Below are 23878 nucleotides of genomic sequence, written 5' to 3' on the forward strand. Positions count from 1 at the left end.
CAGCATGTGAGAGTCATGTGGCAGGCTAATTCATGTCACTTTATTAGAAATGAAGGAGGTGTTACAAGGTACTGAAGGTGTTAGTGAATAGCACGGTGCTTGAGCACTGAAGGACAAGGACAGTGCAAGAGCACTGAAGGACAAGCACTTGCCGGATTGGAAAGTGCTTTTTCACCATAGAGAAACCAGTTGGATGGCTGGAAACCAGATTTGTTGTTCTTGTTATTCAGTCGCTAAGTTGTGTCTGACTCTTTGCAACCCTCTGGACTGTAGCCCGCCAGGCTCCTCTGTGGGATTTCCCAGGCAAGAATACTGGAGCCAGCTGCCATTTCCTTCTTCAGGGGATCTTCCCGACCCGAGGATCGAACCCTCATCTCCTGCATTGGCAAGTGGGTTCTTTACCAGCTGAGCCAAGAGGAAGCCCCTAGATGCCTCAATAAACAATGAACACACTATTTTGTCACTTCATTTTTACTACTGTGTGCAGTCCAGTAGATTCCGTTTTCCTTTAGAGTTTGAATGGTTTTTATTCATATTTGTTTTCAGATCAACAGGATTAGTCCCTGAAAATAATATTGGGTGTTTCCTTATTGTTTGTTGAATGAATGAATGAATGAATGCATACACATTACTCTCAATAGCTATAGTACAGTTTTCAGAAGAGAGGCAAGAGATTTGATGTAACCAGTAAAGAATCCAAAGGTCCTTTTTTAAGTCAGGATGAATTTTGCATGTTACTTTCTACCGAACTGTGTTTGCTGCTGCTGCTGCTGCGTTGCTTCAGTCGTGTCCGACTCTGTGCGACCCCAGAGGCGGCAGCCCACCAGGCTTCCTGTCCCTGGGATTCTCCAGGCAAGAACACTGGAGTGGGTTGCCATTTCCTTCTCCAATGCATGAAAGTGAAAAGTGAAAGTGAAGTCGGTCAGTCGGGTCCGACTCTAGCGATCCCACGGACTGCAGCCTACCAGGCTCCTCCGTCCATGGGATTTTCCAGGCAAAAGTACTGGAGTGGGGTGCCATTTTAGCAAGCTCTTAAAGTTCTTTAACTTTGAAAAGATGGTATCCATTTTTATAGAGATATCACTTGAAAGAAGCAACAAAGATGAATCTAGCCTTTTTCTGAATTGAAGTTTAAAAAGTAGTGAAATGGGCCGCCTTTGAATACATTTCCTTCCTTAATGATATTTTACTGTGACATTGTTTCAACATGATAAATCCTGAAATCAACTCTGGGAATAGTCATATGTTTTCTTCGTATACAGGATTGCATTTGAAATGGGCTTGTAGATTCTTTAGAAGGTTGCTTCTTCATTATTTTTAGTATTAATATTATTGAAAATAAAAATGTCTAACTTGTAGGATTGTGAAGTAGGAAATTTATTACTGATACATTGATATCATCAAGTCACCGTCCTGTGAAACTAACCTTAGGTCAAATGTTGGTCTTCATACTCCTACTCTTAACATCACAAGGAACTATTCTTTAATGCACAGAATAATAGGTGTGATCTGAAGCTGGGACAGTGTTAAGACAAAACAATCTGTGGAAATGTTGCACACACTTGTCAACAGATGAGAGCTGCCTGTGCTGTAAGAAGCTACTTGATTTCCTGATCTCTTACACTGTATAATTATATGTTTATTGTAATAATTGAATGACAGTTTAAGCATCTTGTCAGTAAACAGTAGTATAATTTCAAATCTAAAAATATATTTTTCATTGAGATTAAACTGTGTGTATAAATTATAACCCCCTTCATGGATCACAGCCTTGTCATGGAGAAGGGGTTCGCATAACTCAATGGAGCTATGAGTCATGCCATTCAGGGCCACCCAAGACAGATGGGTCATGGCGAAGAGACGTCAAGGGAATATTTTATGCAAGGATGGGCTTGATAAAGGACAGAAATGGTAAGGACCTAACACAAACAGAAGAGATCATAAAAAGGTGGTAAGAGTCCACAGACGAACTATAAAAGAAAGGGCTTAATGACCTGGATAACCATGATGGTGCAGTCACTCACCTAGAGCCAGACATCCTGGAATGGGAAGTTAAGTTGGCCTTAGGAAGCATTACTATGAACAAAGCTAGTGAAGTAACAGAATTCCAACTGAGCTATTTAAAATCATAAAAGATGATGCTGTATTTTAACAGCATTTAACATTTTAGTTACACTCAACATGTCAGCAAATTTGGAAAACTCAACAGTGGCCATAGGACTAGAAAAGGTCAGTTTTCATTCCAATCCCAAAGAAAGGCAATGCCAAAGAATGTTGAAACTACTGTATAATTGTGCTCATTTCCCATGCTATGCTCAAAATTCTTCAAGATAGGTTTCAGCAGTATGTGAACCAAGAACTCCCAGATCTACAAGCTGGATTTAGGAAAAGCAGAGGAACCAGAGATCAAATTGCCAACATCTGTTGAATCATAGAAAAAGGAAAGGAGTTCCAAAAAAACATCTGCTTCTGCTTCACATCTGACTGCACTAAAGCCTTTGACTGTGTGGATCACAACAAGAGGAAAAGTCTTAAAGAGATCGGACTATGAGACCACCTCACCTGGCTCCTTAGAAACCTGTATGTGGGTTAAGAAGCAACAGTGAGAACCAGAACTAGTAACAACAGATTGGTTCAAAATTGGGAAAGGGGTGCAACAAAGCTATATATTGTCACCTTGCTTATTTAACTTATATGCAGAGTACATCATGCGAAATGCTGAGCTGAGTGAATCACAAGCTGAAATCAAGATTGCCAGGAGAAATATCAACAACCTTATATATGCTGATGATACCACTCTAATGGAGAAAGTAAAGAACTAAAGAGGCTTTTGATGAAGGAGAAAGAGAAGACTGAAAAGGCTAGCTTGAAACCCAGCATTCAAAAACCTAAGACCATAGCATCCGGTCCCATCACTTCATGGCAGTTAGAAGAGGGGAAGGTGGGAGCAGTGACAGATTTTATTTCCTTGGACTCCAGAATCACTACAGACAGTGACTACCGCCTTGAAATTAAAAGACGCTTCCTCCTTAGAAGGAAAGCTATGACAAACCTAGACAGTGTATTAAAAAGCAGAGACATCACTTTGCCGACAAACATCCGTAGAATCAAAGCTATGGTTTTTCCATTAGTCATATACAGATGTAAAAATTGGATCATAAAAAAGGCTGAGCACCGAAGAATCGATGATTTTGAGTTGTAGTGCTGGAGAAGACTCTTGAGAGTCCCTTGGACATGAAAGAAATCAAACCAGTCGTTCATAAAGGAAATCAATCCGGAATATTCATTGCAAGTCGTGATACTGGAACTGAGGCTCTAATACTTTGGCCCCATGATACAAAGAGGAGCTCATTGGAAAAGACCCTGATGCAGGGAAAGATTGAGGTGCAAAAGGATCAGGTGGTGGCAGAGAATGAGATGGTTAGATGGCATCACCGACTCAATGGACACGAGTTTGTGCAAACTCTAGGAGAAGGTGGAGGCATGCTGCAGTCCACGGTGTCACAAAGTGTTGGAGTGACTGAATGGCAGTAATGGCACAAATTATTTAATACTCATTTTTCTAAGATTTGTATAGCACTTTACTCATTCATAATAAAACTCTTAATGCAATTTTATTCAACACACTCACATTGCAAGTGTTATAACTAATTGCAAGACTGCCTGCCTAACCATAGTTGGAAAGTTCTTTTTATATCAACCTGAAAATTCCATAACAGCATCATTAATTTCATTTGCAAACCAGAGAGTAGTAGTGTCCCTATATTTGTCTGTTGCCCTTTCTAGCATTAGGTGGTTTATCTGTATTACAGAGTTTAGTTACAAATTTCCATCTTGCGCATCCGTTTGTAGAATCTTGGCCTGCTCTTATCTTTCCCAGCTCAACAACATTTGTATATTTATAAAGTTGTATGGCCCTGGATAATGAAAATCTTCATTTGAAAAATGATTATTTTCCTAGTGACAGTGTTTGGGGTTGACTCTCACAAATTTGCTTTCCTTTTCTTTACAGCTGCATTATGTTCACAGTACTCCCGGGGGCTCAGGCTCTGCAAACCCACCAGTGGTTAGCACAGTCTATGCCTACATTGGTACTCCGCCTGCCCAGCGCCAAATTGCTTCATTGGTTTGGCGCCTGGGACCTACACACTTTCTAGAAGAAGTATTACCTCCTTCAAATGTTACTACCATTTATGAACTAGGACCAAATTACGTGGGAAGCTTTCAGGCCGTATGTATGCCATGTGAGTAACTTATTCTTTGTTCTTAAAATCATGTAAGACTTACCTCCTGTGATATAAATGTGTGAATAAGTGCATACGTGTAGATAAGATTATACATTACGTTTGTCTAATAAAAGGACCTTCTCCTCTGCGTTCAGCATGAAACTTGACCCCTCTCTGCTATTCAGAATGCTCTCCTCCACTAATCATCCCGTCCATCCTTGTTTCTTGTCTTCATGTCTGATCACTAGTTTTCCAGTTTCTTTCCCAACCTTCTTCTCTCTGTCATTTCTCCTATTACACGAAGCTGTTTAAAGTGTATGTCCTTTGGGAAAAGGAAAGAAGGAAGAGTCTGACAAACACACACATAACATTGTTTAGCTTGGACCAGTTAGCATCAGTTTGCCTCGTCTCTTTATTCCTGCAGTCCACTCCTGTTATCCTTTATTCCAAAAGGAATTTAGAATCAGAGCGCTGATGTTAAGCTCAGTTCTTTGGTAGTGCTCTTTCCAGATGCTACCTTCCCTTCCCTCATTCTCATTCTGCCAAAGTTTTAAGTAGATTTGGGACAAGTATACGATGAATGATAATAGTACTATGACTATGTAATTTTACTTTCACTTAGTTTCTTGATTCAGATAATATCTAATAATAGCTAACACTGACTAAGCACTTAATATGTGCTGAATAAATTTATACCCAAGAAGGACATAGCTGTTCTGGGCCCCTCACAAGTATCCATTCGTCTCCTCAAAACACCAGGACTCAGGAACTATTGTTATCATCCGCGTTGTATAGATGAGGGAACTGAGGTGCAGAGATGTATAGGTCATGCAGCTTTTAAGTGAGAAAGCAGAGGTTCACACTAAGTCACCTTCTTCAGAACTACTCTGCTGTGTCTACTAGAGGAATAAAGAGAGGCGTATATGAGAGCTCTCACTGGGGAGGAGACCCAATGCTACAGAGCTCACAGATGTTCCACTCATTCACTTGTTCCTTGGAACCAAGAGAAAGTGTTTTGTAATTCCGTTGGTCATTCTTAGAACTCTTCTTCCTTTACGTTGTGCTGCATATTAAGTATATTTTAAGAGTAAAACTTGGGATCCAAAGCTTTATGTTATTTAGTCGCTAAGTCATGTGCAACTCTTGAGACCCCATGGACTGTAGCCTGCCAGGCTCCTCTGTCCATGGGATTCCCCAGGCCAGAATACTGGAGTGGGTTGCCATTTCTTTCTCTAGGCAAAGCTTTGTGACTGGGTGATTTTTCCTTATTTTCTAATTAAAGAAATAAATGAAGAGCTGGAAATTAAGTAAAACAGTTTCTAAATTTTAGTTCCTTGTTCCACTTTAAAAGATTTTCAAGGCTACCCATTTAAAAATAATGATAAGAATTAAAAAATTGTCTTAGGATCAAGAGAAAAGCTGATAATTTTGAAAAGGATTATTCTTCTTTTGAAGGTAAAGATGCAAAATCTGAAGGTGTGGTCCCATCTCCTGTGTCATTAGTACCAGAGGAAAAGGTGTCATTCGGCCTCTATGCACTGTCCGTGTCCGCCTTGACAGTGGCGAGAATCCGGAAGGTGTACAACAAGCTGGACAGCAAAGCCATCGCTAAGCAGGTAAGCAGAATGATTTCCCAATGGGTCACGGCTGATGCTCCCTGCAAAGGTGTTCCAGAGCTTTCTCTGGCACCCCCCCGCCCCCCGCCCCCGTCCCCGCCGCCAAGCAGGAGTGGTTGCTAAAAGCAGCATTTTTCATGTATTACTTTGGTTTATTTTGCTTTGGATTTAAGCCACAACATTTTTAGCCATTTAGTGTAATCTGGAAGAGTGAGAATTTCCTTCCAAGTGCCCAGTCTATATTCTTATATTTTCATTGGCAATTAAGAAATTGAACCTTAGGAAACTAAAGAACAGAACTGCTATTTTAATTTTTCTTTTTTGGATAACTTACTAAACACCGGGCACCATTTTGTTCAGGACACAGCAGTAGATGAAGAGTAAATCCCTGCCTTTATTAACGTTCTTACATTCTAATGGAAGAGACAGACAGTAATAACGAAAGAAATAACCTGATCATAGAGTCTGTTGGAAGACGAAGAGTGCTAGGTAGAAAAACCAAGCCGGAAAGGGGAGAGAGAGGCTGATAGTTTCAGTGGGAGGGTCGGAGGAGGCCTCCCTGAGAAGGCGAAATTGGAGCAGTCTTGAGAGAGAGAAGGCGGCAAAGAATGATGTATGTATGGGGGGAGGGGAGTGGAGTGTGCATTCCAGGGATACTAGTGCTGAGGCCCTGAGGGGACAGTACAGGCCTGCCAGAGAGGCAGGTGTGGCCAGAACGACGGGAGAGAAGGCCTGGGTAGTAGGCCAGGAGAAAGTGGGGTCCCTTGTTCTGATCCGAAGAAAACTATAGGAAGAGTAGTTTGGGGGCCGGTGAGAGAGATGTTGAGAATTATGTTTTGGAAAACTTTGGTGTCTCCAAGAGGCTTCTCAAAGCCTCGTGAAAATAGGAGTCGGTTTAAGGGAGAGGTTTGAATGCTAGGGTTGTTCCTGCTGCTGCTGCTAAATCGCTTCAGTCGTGTCCGACTCTGTGTGACCCCATAGACGGCAGCCACCAGGCTCCCCCATCCCTGGGATACTCCAGGCAAGAACACTGGAGTGGGTTGCCATTTCCTTCTCCAGTGCATGAAAGTGAAAAGTGAAAGTGAAGTCGCTCAGTTGTGTCCGACTCTTCTCGACCCCATGGACTGCAGCCTACCAAGCTCCTCCGCCCATGGGATTTTCCAGGCAAGAGTACTGGAGTGGGGTGCCATTGCCTTCTCCGAGGGTTGTTCCTAGGTGGTGTTAAAGCCACGAGGCTAGGTGCAGTCACCAAAGAGGAGATGCAGGTAGAGAAGAGGAAAGGTTTACAGACAGAGATCTGGCACATTCCAGTGTCACGGCCCTGGTGGGATGATGAAGAGCCAGCAGGGAAGACTAAGGAGCCAGCCCGAAAGGAGAAAGCGAGGAGAGTCTGGTGTTGAAGGCAGAGATTTGCTGTGGCAGACGTGTCAGAGCAGTCAAGAAGGGTGAAGGCTGAGGACTGACTGTCAGGTTTAGGAAGGTGGAGTCGTCAGTGAGCTTGTCAAGACATTTTGGCTGTTGAGGGGAGGCAAAGCCAAGGGGAAGGAAATCAAGAGGCTGGAAGGAAAGGATTTGGGAATAGTAAGTATTGACAAGCTCTTAAGCCAGAGGCTTGCCTGTGAATAGATATATCTCTCTGCTGAGAAACATAAACCACATAAATTTAGTTCTACAGATAACAACAGAATTACGTCTATGAATTACATTTTTTTTTTGCTTTAAAAGCAAATTGTGTATGTCTGTGCAAAATACATTTCTTTTGTGTGGGCATGTTTTATCCATAAACTTTTGAGCAATTTATGTGACATTTATTTGCATACAGTGTGAAACAATTTTTTTTTTGCTTTCATGTCGAACTTGTAAACTTTCCCCTTGCCCCTGTTAGGGTGGACGCGGACAGTGCCTTATATTCATTCTATGATATTCACTGATCAGAAATACTGGGAGGCAGTGAGTGTTGAGAACCTTTACACCACAACCGAGTTTCATTCAGAAGGAATCCAGAGCTGTTCCCCAAGACCCCCTCACCACCTTTCTCTCAGTGGATTGTATTAATATTTCACTTGCTTCCTCCGAGTTTCCACACCTTTGCAAGTATTTGCACGTTTTTAAAAAATGAACGCTCATGTTTTTTAACATTCTGAGAAGTCGAGAGAGCAAAGTTATGTTCCCCATTCATGTTCTTTTTTCTTTTCCAGTCAGAATGTTGAGACCGTTCCTCTCTCATGACATTTTTTCCTTTCCTGTTTGTTCTTCAGTTAGGCATTTCCTCCCATGAGAACGCCACTCCTGTGAAGCTGATCCACAACTCTGCAGGACACCTCAATGGGCCCGCACGGACAATCGGGGCCAGTCTGATTGGATACTTGGGTGAGTCACATTGCCTTTTCCTTTCAGGCTTCTTTCTGGTGCTGGTTTAGTCACTGAGTCATGAAAACTCTTTGTGACCCCATGCTCTGTAGCCCACCAGACTCCTCTGTCCATGGGGTTTCCAAGGCAAGAATATTGAAGTGGGTTGCCATTTCCTTCTCCAAGGGATCTTCCAAACCCAGGGGCTGAACCCAGGTTTCCTGCATTGCAGGCAGGTTCTTTACTGCCTGCGCCACTAGGGAAGCCCAGTATATAGTGTGGATTCCTTTTAAAATTAACGAGAAGTGTTATGCCAGTCAGTGTCCAACATGTTTATCAGTCCTTGGCAATTAATGCTCCATCAGCGTCCACGTCTCTGAACTTTTTCTTTTTTGACCATACTGTATTGCTAAAAGTTTCCTTTATGGTAAGGCCCATGGTAGTTTTTCTTTGTTCAGCTCAGGAGATATTTCCTGAGCTCAGCTCTACATTCTTTGCAAAAATATGGCAGCACTGTTGTTGTTGTTCAGCTGCTCAGTCGTGTCCAACTCTTTGCGACCCCATGGACCACAGCATGCCAGGCTTGCCTGTCTATCACGAACTCCCGGAACCTGCTCAGTGATGCCATCCAACCATCTCACACTCTGTCGTCCCCTTCTCCTCCTGCCTTCAATCTTTCCCAGCATCAGGGTCTTTTCCAGTGAGTCAGCTCTTCACATCAGGTGGCCAAAGTACTGGAGCTTCAGCTTTAGCATCAGTCCTTCCAATGAATATTCAGGGTTGATTTCCTTTAGGATTGACTGGTTTGATCTGCTTGTAGTCCAAGGGACTCTCAAGATTCTTCTCCAACACCACAGTTCAGAAGCATCATTTCTTTGGTGCTCAGCCTTCTTTATGGTCCAACTCTTACATCCATACATGACTGCTGGAAAAACCATAGCTTTGACTATACGGACCTTTGTTGTCAAAGTGATTTCTCTACTTTTTAATACCCTGCCTAGGTTTGTCATGGCTTTTCTTCCAAGAAGCAAACGACTTTTAAATTCATGGCTGCAGTCACCATCCACAGTGATTTTTGGAGCCCAAGAGAATAAAATCTGTCACTGTTTCCATTTTTTCCCCATCTATTTCTCACAAAGTGATGAGACCGTTTGCCATGATCTTAGTGTTTTGAATGTTGAGTTTTAAGCCAGCTTTTTCACTCTCCTCTTTCACCTTCATCAAGAGGCTCTTTAGTTCCTCTACGCTTTCTGCCATTAGGGTAGTGTGTCATGTACATTTTTGAGGCTATTGATATTTCTCCCTGCAATCTTGATTCCAGCTTGAGCTTCAGCCAGCCCAGCACGTCAAATGATGTGCTCTGCATATTAAGTTGAATAAGCAGAGTGACAGTATACAGCCTTGATCTACTCCTTTCCCAATATCGAACCAGTCTGTTGTTCCATGTCCAGTTCTAACTATTGCTTCTTGATCTGTGGTATAGTAGAAAAAGCAGTGAGTGAAGAGCTCAAAGATTTAGGTTCTAATACTTCATCTGTCACTGTGGATTTATGCCAGACATTGGAGCTCTGTGGATGTCGATTTTTCTTATCTATAAACTGGTAATACTGGCCCTAATTGCCTTAGATGGTAGTTTTTAAAATCCAACTCCATGCTATATAAAAGCATTGTGAATGCTACAAGACACACAAAAATATAAAATGCATATTGGCTTTGTTTTTTTAAGAAACTCAATTTTGATCAGTAGGCAGATGACATTCAAACAATGCCTTTAAAAAAAAAAGGTTAAGAATGTAGATAATTGTTACAAAGTTAGTTCCAGTACTGTGTTTACCATGCTTTTCAAGGTCACCGATGTACTGTTACTCATATTACATAACTGAGAGAAGCTTTGAGCAATAATGTGGAATGTGGTTTTTTGACTTTTTTATGGGCTTCCCAAGCCTATCAGTGTAGGAGCCACAGGAAATGCGGGTTCAATCCCTGGGTCAAGAAGATCCCCTGGAGGAGGAAATGGCAACTCACTCCAGTGTTCTTGCCTGGGAAATCCCATGGACAGAGCAGCCTTGCGGGCTATAGTCCATAGGGTCGCAAAAGAGTTGGATGCAACTTAGTGACTAAAAACAAATAATGCGTAATTAATGAATAGTTCTTAAGATGATTTATTCAGTTCTTGTTTACAATGGGGAATTTATTTTAACTACTTTCCACTGTCTTTTAATCAGGAGTAAGAACATTTGTTCCTAAGCCTGTTGCCACTACTTTGCAGTACGTTGGTGGGGCCGCAGCCATCCTGGGCCTGGTAGCCATGGCTTCTGATGTGGAAGGGCTGTATGCAGCGGTCAAGGCCCTGGTTTGTGTGGTCAAGAGTAACCCACTAGCCAGCAAAGAAATGGAAAGAATCCGGGGCTACCAGGTTTGTAACAATAAAGCTTGGTCTTCACTTTACTTTGCATTAAAAATCTTATAATTTTCATTGTTAATTCATATTTTTTCAAACTCTGGAAGAATTATATTGTCCAAGTAAACTTTAAAAGTTGGTAGTTCTTATTAATATAAAACATGTTTCAAATAAGAATGTGGGTTGTTAGTTCAGTTATTTTTCTCTACGACAATAGGAATTAAATAGGGTCAGGACTTCGCTGGTGATCCACTGGTTAAGACTTCGAGCTTCCCATGCATGGGAAACAGATTCCTTCCATGCTCCACAGCATGGGCGAAAAAAAAAGAAATAGGATCGTATTATCACTTGCTCTAGAGATGGCTAAATCAGTCATAATTCCAGGTTCTCCTGGTTTTCCTTGTCTTTCTCCTTCACACCATGTCATCTTTTACCCCCTCTCCTCCCTTATTAGTTAGGTAGGGGATATGAGAGCCACTGTATGTTAAGTTTGTCATTGCTAGTCCTGAAAACACATGTGAGACTAAAAATATGCCCTGTTCACGTATTTACAGTCTCTGCTAGGGATTTAGGCGGTAAGTTGCTTGTAACAAGAGAAATAAGTATTTGGGTCAAGATTAAATTCCTCTAGGGAAGATGAAGTATAAATGCCTTCTCTAACTTTAGCAGTTAGTTCATTGGTAGTAGATAATGTTTACTATAATGTTTTCAGTAGATTTAACTGTACTATTTTGATGTTTTGTTTTGGAAAACTCTTAAAATAACAGTTGCAGCATTGTCTATCATGAAAAAATAGAAATAATCTCAATGTTCCAATAATATGAGAATGACTAATAATACTATAACCATTCCATATATCATTCAGTCTTTTAAAATTGTAATTCTGGAGACAGTGTTGCAAAAGAAAACAATCCTTTTGACAAAATATTATGTAGAGAACAGGAATAGAAAATTATATACATGTGATGGCAACAGCAACTCAAGGTATTTATGTACGAGTAGATTTTATGTAAAAGTGAATAGTTTAATAAGAGAATAATGGGATTACCCTGATTTTCAGATTTCCTATAATGCTATGTTATCATGATGAAAGATTAGAAATCAGTGTAGAAGTCTTAGGAACTGCTCTCCTTAGGGTTCTCATGTGTGTGTATGATGATTGACCAGCAAGCATTGATATTTTCTTTCAGTTGCTGGCAATGCTGTTTAAGAAGAAACGCTCCCTTCTTAACAGCCACATTCTCCATCTCACTTTTTCCTTGGTGGGAACTGTTGACAGTGGACATGAGACCTCCATTATTCCAAATTCAACAGCTTTCCAGGATCTACTTTGTGATTTTGAAGTATGTATATAAATACTAACCGGTAATACATAATCAATGAACCGATTCCTTTTTTGGTGTATTTATGAGTTAACTATGAAAGCGTTTTCTAAGACATGTTTTTGTTCTATAATTTTATGATTCTCACGTTAATGTCATTAGTAAAACATACAAAATAGAGTAGTGATCGTGCTTTTTACCAGCGATAATCCATGGTGTCAATAGTATAACAGTGAAATGGTGTAATGCATATACCTAACTATAGTCACTTTGCTGTTGCCATTGGCATGACATGAAGCAAACATAATATTTTCAGCAAAAAAAATTTTGGTTACTAGTAGCTGTATAGTGAAATATTCATTTCAGCAAAATTACAAGATTTTTATTTCTACTGACTTACTACCATAATAGCTTCCACTTTGTCCTCTCAAGGCACCACTTAATCACACGTATTCTTTCTGTCTTTAATTTCTTGTTCACAGCACTTTGCACTCGCATCACTATATAAAATCTCCTCCCGCAAGACTGGAGGCTTTACAAGGGCAGAGATCATGTCTGTCTGCATCTTTGTATCCCTACAACCCAGAATAGTGTCTAGTACTCAAGACTTTGCTGTGATGTCTGGCCCTAAATCATCTTCTTTGTAACTTTCGTAAGCTCCATCTTGTCAGTTATTTTAAAGACTGTGTGCCATAAACATTGTACTGAAACTTTATTTGAAAGCTTATTAGCAGCACCTCTCTAAATAAAAATTCATGGCTCTCCTCTGTTCTTGCTACCCCAGCCTCCACAGCATATGATGCTGCTTTTCCATGTTTCCATTTTCTCGCATGTCCTCCTCTTGCCAGCTTTTAGGCATCACTCACCTGCCTCTTTATCTTATTCACTACTTTCCCCATCGTTTTCTGGTGATGGAATTTTCATTTTGTTGTTGTTTAGTCACTAGGTCATGTGTGACTCTTTTTTAACCCCCTAGACTGTAGTCCACCAGGCTCCTCTGTCCATGGGAGTTTTGAGGCAAGAATACTGGAGTGAGTTGCCATTTCTTTCTTCCTGATGCAAGGATGGAACCCGTGTCTCCTACGTTGTATGAAATTTTCATTACTTTACAGAAAAGTGTCCGCCTTCACTTCTTTACCCTTTCCCTCTGTGTTGTTCTTTTTCCTTTAGATTCTCACCCAGCCCCACAGGCTCATGTCTACGGAGACTTGAAAACCTAAATCTTTAGCTTGATATCTGAATCCAGACATATTTCTAACTTCTTCCTAAATGTTTCCATTTCTGTGTCCCAGCAACACCTACACTGAACGTAACATCCTTTCCCCAAGTTAGTTCTTCCTTTGAACTTCCGTTTCTATTAGTAGCACCACCAATTCTCCCAGTCAGTGAGACTTGAAATTGAAAAATCAACTTCCTCCTCCTTCAGTGTTTATAAACAGCATGAATTAAGGCAGATTGTGCTTCCGCATTTCATGTATCCTGTGTTTTCTGTTTCTCCTGCTACATCCTAATCCAAGCCCGAGTCAGTTCTCCTCTTACTCAAATAGCGATCACTTCTTTTCCCCTTTCTTCAGTCTGTTTTATGTGTTGTTTTTACCTCATTCTTTCCAAGATATAATCATGTAACTTACTAAAAATTTTCAGTGCTCTGTTCTACACAATTAAGTACACATTTCTCAGCCTGATATTCCAAATTCTAATACATGAACCTCTCATTCTATTAGAAAATAATTATTAATATGTTTGAGCCCAGCACTGTATTAGGTGCTAAGATTGTGAAAATTTCAGAAGAGTCCATGCCTCAAGGCGTTTAGTGCATTAGATGAGAAAAGCAAATAGACAGTAAAAAATGTGTGAAAGCATGGAGATAAAGGTATGCAGAGGGTTTCCTTTGTGGCTCAGTGGTAAAGAACCCACCTGCCAGTGTAGGAGACATGGGTTCAAGCCTCGGTTCGGGAAGATCCCCCATGTTACAGGGCAACTAAGCCTGTGCACCTCAGCTACGGACCCTATGCTCTAGGACCCATATGCCACAACGGCTGAAGCCCATACAGCCTGTGTTCTGCAACAAGAGAAGCCATCACAGTGAGAAGTCTGCACACCCCTGCAAAGGGAAGCCCATGCTCACCGCAACTAGAAAGCCTGTGCAGCAACAACCCAGTGCAACTAAAATAATAAATAAATAAATAAATAAAAAACGAGGTCACGATAATTCTACCGTCTCTGTCATTTCTGGGCCTATTTGTAATGATTTTTTTTTTCTCTTATGACTCATATTTTCCCTTTTATTTGTATACTTGGTAACTGTTGATCAGATGCTAAGTTTTGTTGATTGGTAAATTTTATTTTATTTTCTTAATGAGGCTTTGCTCTGGCATTGCAGTTTTGAAACATCTTTTAAGCTTTGTTCGGATGGACTTTCATTCATCCTTAGTGGTTATTTAGCCCTCCTACTAAGATACTACACTTCTGAGACCTCTTCCCAACCTTCCCATGTATTTTGAAGTCTCTACACAGGTTGGTGGGAGCACAGACTAGTCCCAGCCCTTTGTGAGTTTTAGGAATTGTTTGTGGTGCTACCTTGCATTGGTTATTCCCGGTTTTGGACCTACACAGGATTCCTGCCATTCAGTTTTTGTATCCAGTAATCATTCTATTCAGTATGTTATATTCAGTATTCACTAATAGTATTCAGTCATTGAGCCCAGAGAGATTTTCTGTAGATCTTGCCTTCCTAGTTGTTTACTCTAGGAGAGTAATTTTCACAGCAATTATCTCTTTATGAACAGAATCAGAAGTCCCATATAACAGCAGTTTTATAGTGTGACAGCAAATAAAAACTAAGAAAGTGGCTATAATCAATTAATTTATCTAATTTGTCTAAGTGAAATAAGTTATATGTACTGCATTTGTGTTTATTGGGTTGCAATTTGGGGTATTTTTTTAACCCTAAATATACCACTGTTCTTCTTTTTTATTTTAGGTCTGGCTCCATGCTCCGTATGAACTTCATCTCTCCCTATTTGAACACTTTATTGAATTGCTCACAGAGTCCAGGTATTGGTTGATGTCTAAATTGTTAGTTGTTCAGTTACAAAAGTGATGCCAGTACAGTGTATAAAATCTTCTTTCTCTTACAGTGAAGCTTCAAAGAATGCCAAGTTGATGAGGGAATTCCAGCTAATCCCAAAGCTGCTACTGACTCTTCGAGATATGTCTCTATCCCAGCCTACCATTGCTGCTATTAGTAACGTGCTGAGCTTCTTACTGCAGGGTTTTCCCAACAGCAATGATCTACTCAGGTAGTGAAAACTTCTGTGTTCATCGGTCTGTTCACTGAAAGTACCAATGAGATTAAGATGATTGAAGTGAATGTAATTGCTTCCTATCCCTGGATAATACCTGCAAAGTTAATACTATTCAGGATACTTGTGCATCATGAGAAATAGGCATGTATCTTGCACACCATTTGTTGCCACTAGTGACTAATAGAATTTTGGGAGAATGGGTGTTAGAATTAGTTCAGTGAGATGGATTGTCCTGGACATCAAAGTGTTCAGTGTAGGAATTCTTGGTCCCCAGCCCTCTTCCAAGACCAGGCTTTGCTGCTTCTCCAGGGTATGTGCAGGAACACATATGCACATGCATGCACACCCGCAGTGGGCATGCCATGTCTTTTGTATTTGTTCTTTATCACCCAAACTGATGATAGTATGTTATTGTTGCATATTCTCACCTTTTCTTTAACATGAGTGTTATTTTGCTGCTAATGTGAAATACGGCTTCAGGCACATTTATGGAGTAAATGTAGAGCAGTTCTAATAGGCACTTGAGAATTCTCATCTTGGCCAGAAATGGAAGAAAAAAACTACCTAAGTTATTTTCCAAATAGAAAATTGCTTTTAACTGCACTTAATCACCTCTTGTCATGTTACTGCTCAAGTATTACAGATGACATCACACTCGCTGACTAGGGTATTCCCAGTAAAATAGTCTCCAGTTGATGCAGCATGTAAATCACTCACTTTATATTCAGTTACCTTGAACGCATTTTTTTTTTAACTTGGCAGCAGATCTAAAACTGGAGTTTAAAGGTTAATTTGGAGATTTTCATTATTAGTAGTAATATTTATTTAGGTCTTATCCTGGTATTATGATGATCACTTTGCTAAAATTTTCACTGTAACCTATCAAGGCTTTTATTTTTCTCTACATTACAAATTGAGAAATTAAAGCCCTGAGAGGTTAAGCTACTTGCCCCAAGTAACATGATTAAAAACTGATACAGCTAGGATTTTAATCTTACCTGTATTTTCAAAACCCAGACTTAACTATTAGGCTACAGTAGATCCATATAGGTAATGTTAGGACATTTTTATTTGACACCATACTGGTGAGTTTTTGAAATCATTTGAATCAGTGCATTAAAGGACTCATATTTCTGATGAAGTTTATTTTTCCCTGTATGTATTTTAAAACATTATAGCATATTAATGTTAATTGTTCTAATGTTAATTGCAACAGTTCTAGGGGAAGCAGCTGAAATACAGTCATGTAAGATCTATAAAAGATCAATTAAAATAAGAAGTATTCTCTTGGTTTTCATTTCTTTGTTTTTTTATTTCTTAGTGTGTTGTTTTGAAGAGAGAAAAAATAAAATCTATAACCTCCTTTTTCTTGGATTAAAAGGTTTGGCCAGTTCATTTCTTCTACTTTACCAACCTTTGCAGTTTGTGAGAAGTTTGTAGTTATGGAAATAAACCACGAAGAGAAGCCTGACACTGGTGAGTCAGTTCTGGAGCTTGGAACCTAACTACTGTGCTTTGCCTTCTTCTGACACAAGTTAGACCTGAACTGTATGACACTGTTATTTTACTTTTCTCATTGAATTACTTTTCTTGATCTTTCACAGACATATTTGTCTTAGACCAAGCCTCTACAATACACAGAAATACAGAATTAGCTACAAATTTAATAAGGGTGTGAATTTGCTTTAAAAATAAAATCTTTCCAATTTTTACAAGATTTATAGTGATGTTCCTTTAAACAATAAACTCTTCCAGTATAATTTTTGAACTTTATTTTTTTTTAATTTATATAAATCTTCAGAAACACAGATTCTTACCAAAGTGAATTGTATCTGTATTACTGTTATTTTAATTTCCCTGTTAAATATTTAATAATCATTGAGGGAAAGAACGTTTTACTAGAATCATGTAAGTGTAAAACAAAATTTTTGTAAGTTGTAATTCCTGAGCCAATGACAGCCACTTTTTTTTTTTTAATAAACTTTCCTCCTTTGAAGCATATTTTTGCCTTGCTCGAATGTATTTTTCCTGTCATGTATTGTAGATCAGAAGTTGTACTTGGAAAACACTAAAAGGACCTTTTAAATTAACCTGTGATTAAATTCACATTATTTTATATGTATTCAGCATTATTTACATCATTATCCTGTTACATTCTTCCCCAATCATGTCACATAAAAGAGTTCCTTTAAAACTCTCACAACCCTATCCATCTGGGAGTTCTCTTCCAAATTGGCTATATCATTCAGAGCACAGCCTCTCTGGTGCTTCATAAGTAAGAAGAGAACGTGGTATAATTATGTTTTTCAAAGGAGAAACTAAAAGATTTGAGAGGCTGACTTCCTGCAAATCGTAGAGCAGAACATATAAAGCTGGTAACCACTTACTTCCTACTCATTTGGAACAAGGTTGGTATTTCTTTGGGTGAAGCAAAGTAGCAGTGGGTGAGAAGCATATAGATCAAATCAATGGATGACACTTGTTTAATGCTTAGTATTTGCCAGACAGTTTTAAGTGCTCTATATAATCTTATAACAACCCTGTGAAGTTGGTCCTCTTATTACCAGTTTTACAAAAAGTGAGGAAACTGAGGTCTAGAAAGATTAAATAAAACCAATTTACTGAGATCCCATCACTGCATTTAAACTATGGTAGTCCAAACCAGCATTCTAAGCTTTTAAGCCTTGCATTATTCTACCATATATTCAAAGATTATTTCCAGGTTCTGAATTAATATAAGCTGAGTAAATAGGAATTGAAAGAAGACTACTGTTAAAATCTGAGTGGACCTATATAACATGTTTATTTCAAGTATAAAAAAATTATATAGGAAAAGTATTTCTCTAGTCTCCATACTGGACATTGAGATCAATAACTACAACTCTAAACCAACATTCTAAGCTTTTAACCACTGTGTTGTTCTATCAATTCAATATACACGGATTATTTCTAAGTTCTGAATTAATATAAACCAAGTAAATAGGAATTAGAAAGGAGAGTACTTTAAAATCTTTGAAACTATAAAACAGATTTATTTCAAGTATTAAAAAAGATACAGGAAAAAATATTTCTGTAGTCTCCATATTTCTTGCTGATCATTGAATTCTGTAACTACGGCTAGTGTTATAAAAAAATTTTTTTGACAAGAGCACAGTAGCAGGGATCTATAAATTAGGAAAATTTTCTCTTGATCTGCCAAGCTGATTAGATTAGAATTCTTCTTATTAATTCATTGCCATTTGAAAGATTACAGAAAGCCAAAAGGATTTGCAGGTCTTGTTAGTCTATGACATTAATTATTTGTGTGGACTGGACTGTCTTATGTATAATATGTTTCCCAAAACTTAAAACTGTAATTTTTTTCTTTCAAATAGTTTATACAGTCTTCAGGATACACCCACAAACAAGTGATTTAAATAATGCTGAACAGTGATACAATAATTAATGCAAAATAAATAGCATGAAAGGGCAATGCAGTGGGGAGTAAACCATCAGTTTGAATGGGAAGAAGTTAACCTGAGAGTTTCATTGAGTTCATTGTTTAAAACTGTATCTGAAAATTAGGGAAACATAACTGACAGTGAAAAAACTAGGCATAAAAACCAAGAAGAATTCTTAATTTCTGTGTAGATTGTCATTTTATCAAAAGGAAAAACTGAAAGGAAGTAAATCCTTAGTCAGTGTAAATTGTGTGGTATGCCTTCAATAAGGCGATTTGTAAATTACCAGTCATTTGCCTACTAGAAGGGGAGGGAATCTTGAGTTCCCCTTGGTAAACTTAAGGCACCCTCCCCAGTGATTAAGGCACTAAATTAGCATTTTAAAAGACAAGTGTTTAAGGGTAAAAATGGTCCCTTGCCCAAGCAAGTAAAAGCATATAACCTTGGTCATTCAATTTTAGCCTGAGCTTCAATTATAGAATAAAGAAAAGAAGTCATGTTTATTGTGACTTATTAACCTACAGCTCGATGTGGCAGAATTGGGCCTGGAACACTGGGCCATGGATCCCAGTCCCTGTGCTTCCAGGACTATCCACTGAGAGCCAGATGCTTTCTGCCTTCCTCCCTTCCTTCCCCAAGTTCTCTTGTACATTTCTGTGCCTTTCCCTCTGGTCTGTGCTATTTAAGTCTAGCTCTCCTTTATGTATTACAATTATTGAATAATTTATGCTTCCTCTTTTCATTTTTAAATTTGAGAAAATTAACTATTTAAAAAGGAACTAGAAATTAAGGATTTGCATTGTTACTTTTGTTCATGTGATCCTTATTGTTACGTGATCACTTTGCCCTGTAAGTACAAGAAAGGAATATTAATATAAAAAAGAGTTCACAGTCTTTACTATCCCTTTTTTAGATAAACTTTCATGATGGCTCAGACAGTAAAGAATCTGCTTGCAATGCAGGAGAGCCTGGTTCAATCCCTGGATCAGGAAAATTCCCTGGAGAAGGAAATGGCAACCCACTCCAGTATTCTTGCCTGGAAAATCCCATGGACAGAGGACCCTGGTGGGCTATAGTCCATGGGGTCACCAAGAGTCAGACACCACTGAGCAGCTAACACATAATTAAATGAACAGTTTTAATGATTTTAAAGAGAAACGTTTAATAGACCCTTTTTTTGTGTTCACTGTAGTGGAAAGTACTCCTAGAGAAAATGTTTTCTGAAAGATATATTTCAGTGATATTTCCTAGACCAGTGTTGGATATTTTATCCTAGTTTATCTGCTAGGGCAATTTAATGTATTTCTTTTCATTGCAGGAACCGAAGAAGAGTTTGGAGGTCTTGTATCTGCTAATCTTATACTTTTGAGGAACAGACTTCTGGATATCTTACTAAAACTGGTTTACACATCTAAAGAAAAGACAAGCATTAATTTGCAGTAAGTAAAATCTTTTGAGATTTGGTGGTAATAGTTGATTTTACTAGTTAATTCATTATAGACAAAAGAAAGATTTGCCTTTGACTTGTTTTTAATTTATTTTTTAATTGGAGTATAATTGCTTTACAGTGTCAGGTTGGTTTGTGCTATACAGCTGCATGAATTAACTATAAGTATACATACATCTTGTTTGCTGCTAACTTTTAATAGATTTCTTTTTAAAACCCTGAAATTCATAGTATCTCAAGAACAAAAGCTGGTCTTAGTTTTCTTTTTAATTTGAAATCCCAATCCTTGAAATTAATGTTTTGTTTAATCCATCTGTCTGAATAGAGCTTGTGAAGAGCTGGTCAGGACGCTGGGCTTTGACTGGATTATGATGTTTATGGAAGAACACTTGCATTCTACCACAGTCACAGCAGCCATGAGGATTCTTGTTGTCCTACTGAGTAATCAGTCTATTCTCATCAAGTTCAAGGAGGGACTCAGTGGTGGAGGCTGGCTGGAGCAGACAGATTCTGTCTTAACGAATAAGATCGGAACTGTATTAGGTATGGGACTTTTATAGTCGGCTGCTTTGAAATGAGCTTTGTGTTGTATGTTTAAATTTTAGGTAAGCTTATACTGTTTGATTTATCTAACAACCATTAAGAGTCAAGAACTTTAATGACAGAATGAAAAGCATAAAATTTAAAAAATTTTTTTTAATTGCAAGTCAAACTGAAGTCAGAGACAGGATATCAAGATGTGAAAACTCAAGTAAATTTCTTATGATTTCTTTTGTTTATAGTTTCCTTTCTGACCTATAAGTAAATAATTTACAAATTATTAGAATGAAATTAATACTAGTAATCAATAATTTGTATGCTTATTCCTTGCCAGTTACACTTTTCATTTTCACTGTAACTTATCTTTACAGTAACCCTATGAGATATAAATACCATCATACCCATTTTACAGATGAGAAAGTCAAGGCATAGGGGTAATGTCACTTGTCAGCTAAGAAGTGTCAGAATCTGAGTCCAAGTCATTCATCCAAAGCCCACGGTTGTAATAGTTATGTTATATTACCACTCAAGATTTAAGCTCATCAGAGTGTCAGCCAAAGCTCCTTACTCTCTGCTCACTGACTCTATGCTGTTTACAGCATTGAACTGAGCATTTAAATAATAATAGAAAATTATGGTTTCCTATATTAGATTCATGTGAACTAATATATACATTCCTATTCATGTTAATGATCTTATTTTGGAAAATTCATATTTAATATAATGTTTTTATTGAAAATTATGGTCATTCAGTTTGTAGGGTATTTTAAGATTATGTTTATGACATTACAATTTGAAATCATATAATTGTATTCTGCACTCAGCACTAAGAGTAACTATTTACCCTCTCCTCGTCAGATGGAAAAATTAGGGACCAGATTTTAATATGTAATTTGTCTGTTAAGAAAAAAATGTAAAAGTATCAATACCTCGGTGTAACATGTGCTGTCCAATGTTAAAACAAATGATAGGAAGAAAGAGCTTACACCAAAGGATTGTTTTTATTGTTATTTCACATGTGAAAAATGTCTGAAGGAATTTTGTAAGTGATAAGGAAAGAAATTCAGAAATTCACTGTGAAATGATTTCTCAAGAAAATGAGCTCCTTTAAAATAAATATTTTTTAGTATTATCATTATAGAGACTTTTATCAACAGTTTTGTCGCAAGAAATGTAGCCTATTGACCTTAATGGTAGCTAGTAGCTACTAAGAGAATAAACAACAAAAGGCATACTTCAGTGTGAGTTCTGTCGAATTCTGTGGGAGTTTTTAATGCTGATTGACAACACTGCTTCTCATTGAAAGCCAAAACAACACCCAGGTTTCACCTAGCACTTTGTGGTTTGCAAAATTCTTTAACATATGTCATGTCATTTACCGTCATGATTCCAGACACAAGTATATGTATTTTATGGTATATAAGTTATATTTTATAGGAAAACCTAATGAGTATAAATTAAGAATTAATTCCTCTCTAATTAGGGAAGTAAGACTGCTAAATACATAAGGTCCCTGAGTCATGGAGTAATATTTCTGGGTATCTTTCTTCTGTCAATTCTGTGGGGTTTTTTTCTGTCCTGCACCACTTCAGTAATATCAGGATCTGACCAACCAAACTTCATGTTTAAGAACTTATTTGTCCTTCCTTGGCACCTGCCTGTACATTATGTATGCTACTTTGGTTCTAAAAGAGGAATCTAGGTATTTAAGTTTCATTTAAACTCAATTCAATTTAATATCATTTTCTCTGAATATCTATCTGATATATACATAGATACTTGTGTACATATACAGAAATTTATCTCTATATATTGATATATCATCTCAATGGATTCTATTTCTCTTTGAGCTGATGAACAGTATGTTTTGAATGTTTTACTCACATTAGTTTTCATCAATTTTTTCTTTATAAAAATACCTTCCATACATAGCTGTAGCTTCAGTTCAGTTCAGTCGCTCAGTGATGTCTGACTCTTTGCAACCCCATGGACTGCAGCGCATCAGGCTTCCCTGTCCATCACCAACTCCAGCTACATCAGCTATAGCTTAAATCTAAATTAATGCTCAGTTGTTAAAAACACATTAGATATTCCTTAAGATCAGTTATCGGTAGAAATAGAGTGTGAAAATTTGGAAAGGAAAATAAATGCTAGCATTGCTTTTCATTTAGGACCTATAGTTTGATCAAAATTTATTTTCCTATTTAATGTATAAAATACCACTTTGTTCATTTAGAATTTACTACAAATGACTATCACCCAGTATTCCTTATGCAGCTGGTTTTTTAGGAACGTGGTGATGTTATTAAGAGGACCAAGGGAGACCAGGGCTTCCCAGGTGGCACTAGTGGTAAAGAACCCGCCTGCCAACGCAGGAGACATAAGAGACTTGGGTTTGATCTATGGGTCAGGAAGATCCCCTGGAGGAGGGCATGGCAACCTACTCCAACTCCAGTATTCTTGCCTGAAGAGCTCCAGGGACAGGGGAGCCTGGTGGGCTACAGTCCATAGGATCGCAAAGAGTCAGACACGACTGAAGCGACTTAACACACACACGCGAGGGAGACCATGCGACTTCACAGGCTCCATTGGGCCACAGGTCCTAGTGCCACCCCTCATTAACTTTGTGACTTCAGACAAATTGCATACTTACCACATTTTATTAAAGGATAATGGCAATTTCTTACTCACATGCTCATGTTTAAGAAATGAGACGATATATGAAGAGAAGAACATATACTCCAGAGGATTAATTAATATCACACTGAGCAATTTATTTGGACTCTTTAAAAAGCCACCCAGACACAAATTTCTCTTTCATTATTTTAAATAGTAGCAAGTATGTGCTACTTTGTCTTAGAAAAAAGAATTTGGGGGAAAATGTGGATATTCATTGAAATAAAAATTGCTTCAGAGTAAAAGTCAGTCTTTCTTCTTTGGTTGCTATTTGCAAAAATTTTCCATTGAACCTCTGGCCAATATTCCTTCTGTACTGAGCAGTGTACTAGGTATGGGGTTGGTGAGAGAACTAATTGAGTTATTTCCCCAAATTACCTATGTAACAGAGGAAGCAGGATTGATGGAAAGGCTGGTGCTATACACCACACAGATAAGTAGTTATCTCCTGGCAGAGCTGTGCTTCTAGAACACACCTTGGATGTCCAGATACCCACAGTCACAGTGGGCTTGGATTTGCTGTCCCTTGGCCAGAAAACTTTCCTGCAGAGTT

At 38.4% G+C, this 23878-nt stretch overlaps 1 protein-coding gene across 13 annotated transcripts in view; it reads left to right on the forward strand.

The window, feature by feature from the left end:
* WDFY3 (WD repeat and FYVE domain containing 3) overlaps window positions 1–23878 on the forward strand; it is a 283117-nt gene that overhangs the window by 171733 nt on the left and 87506 nt on the right. For 11 of the 13 annotated variants that reach the window (XM_086407523.1, XM_086407528.1, XM_086407526.1 and 8 more), the window contains 10 exons: window positions 4013–4244; window positions 5682–5842; window positions 8101–8212; window positions 10417–10607; window positions 11783–11935; window positions 14898–14971; window positions 15055–15216; window positions 16604–16698; window positions 19981–20101; window positions 20435–20652. In XM_086407523.1, the coding sequence (XP_086263649.1) occupies window positions 4013–4244; window positions 5682–5842; window positions 8101–8212; window positions 10417–10607; window positions 11783–11935; window positions 14898–14971; window positions 15055–15216; window positions 16604–16698; window positions 19981–20101; window positions 20435–20652 (1519 nt within the window). Of the gene's footprint in view, window positions 1–4012; window positions 4245–5681; window positions 5843–8100; window positions 8213–10416; window positions 10608–11782; window positions 11936–14897; window positions 14972–15054; window positions 15217–16603; window positions 16699–19980; window positions 20102–20434; window positions 20653–23878 lie in introns of those variants that run through there. The other 2 variants (XM_086407537.1, XM_086407535.1) reach the window with 2 other exon arrangements.

Source organism: Bos grunniens, chromosome 6, assembly GCF_055505025.1.
Source record: "Bos grunniens cultivar Pamir isolate PY7600 chromosome 6, Bosgru_T2T1.0, whole genome shotgun sequence".
Taxonomy (NCBI): Eukaryota; Metazoa; Chordata; class Mammalia; order Artiodactyla; family Bovidae; genus Bos; species Bos grunniens.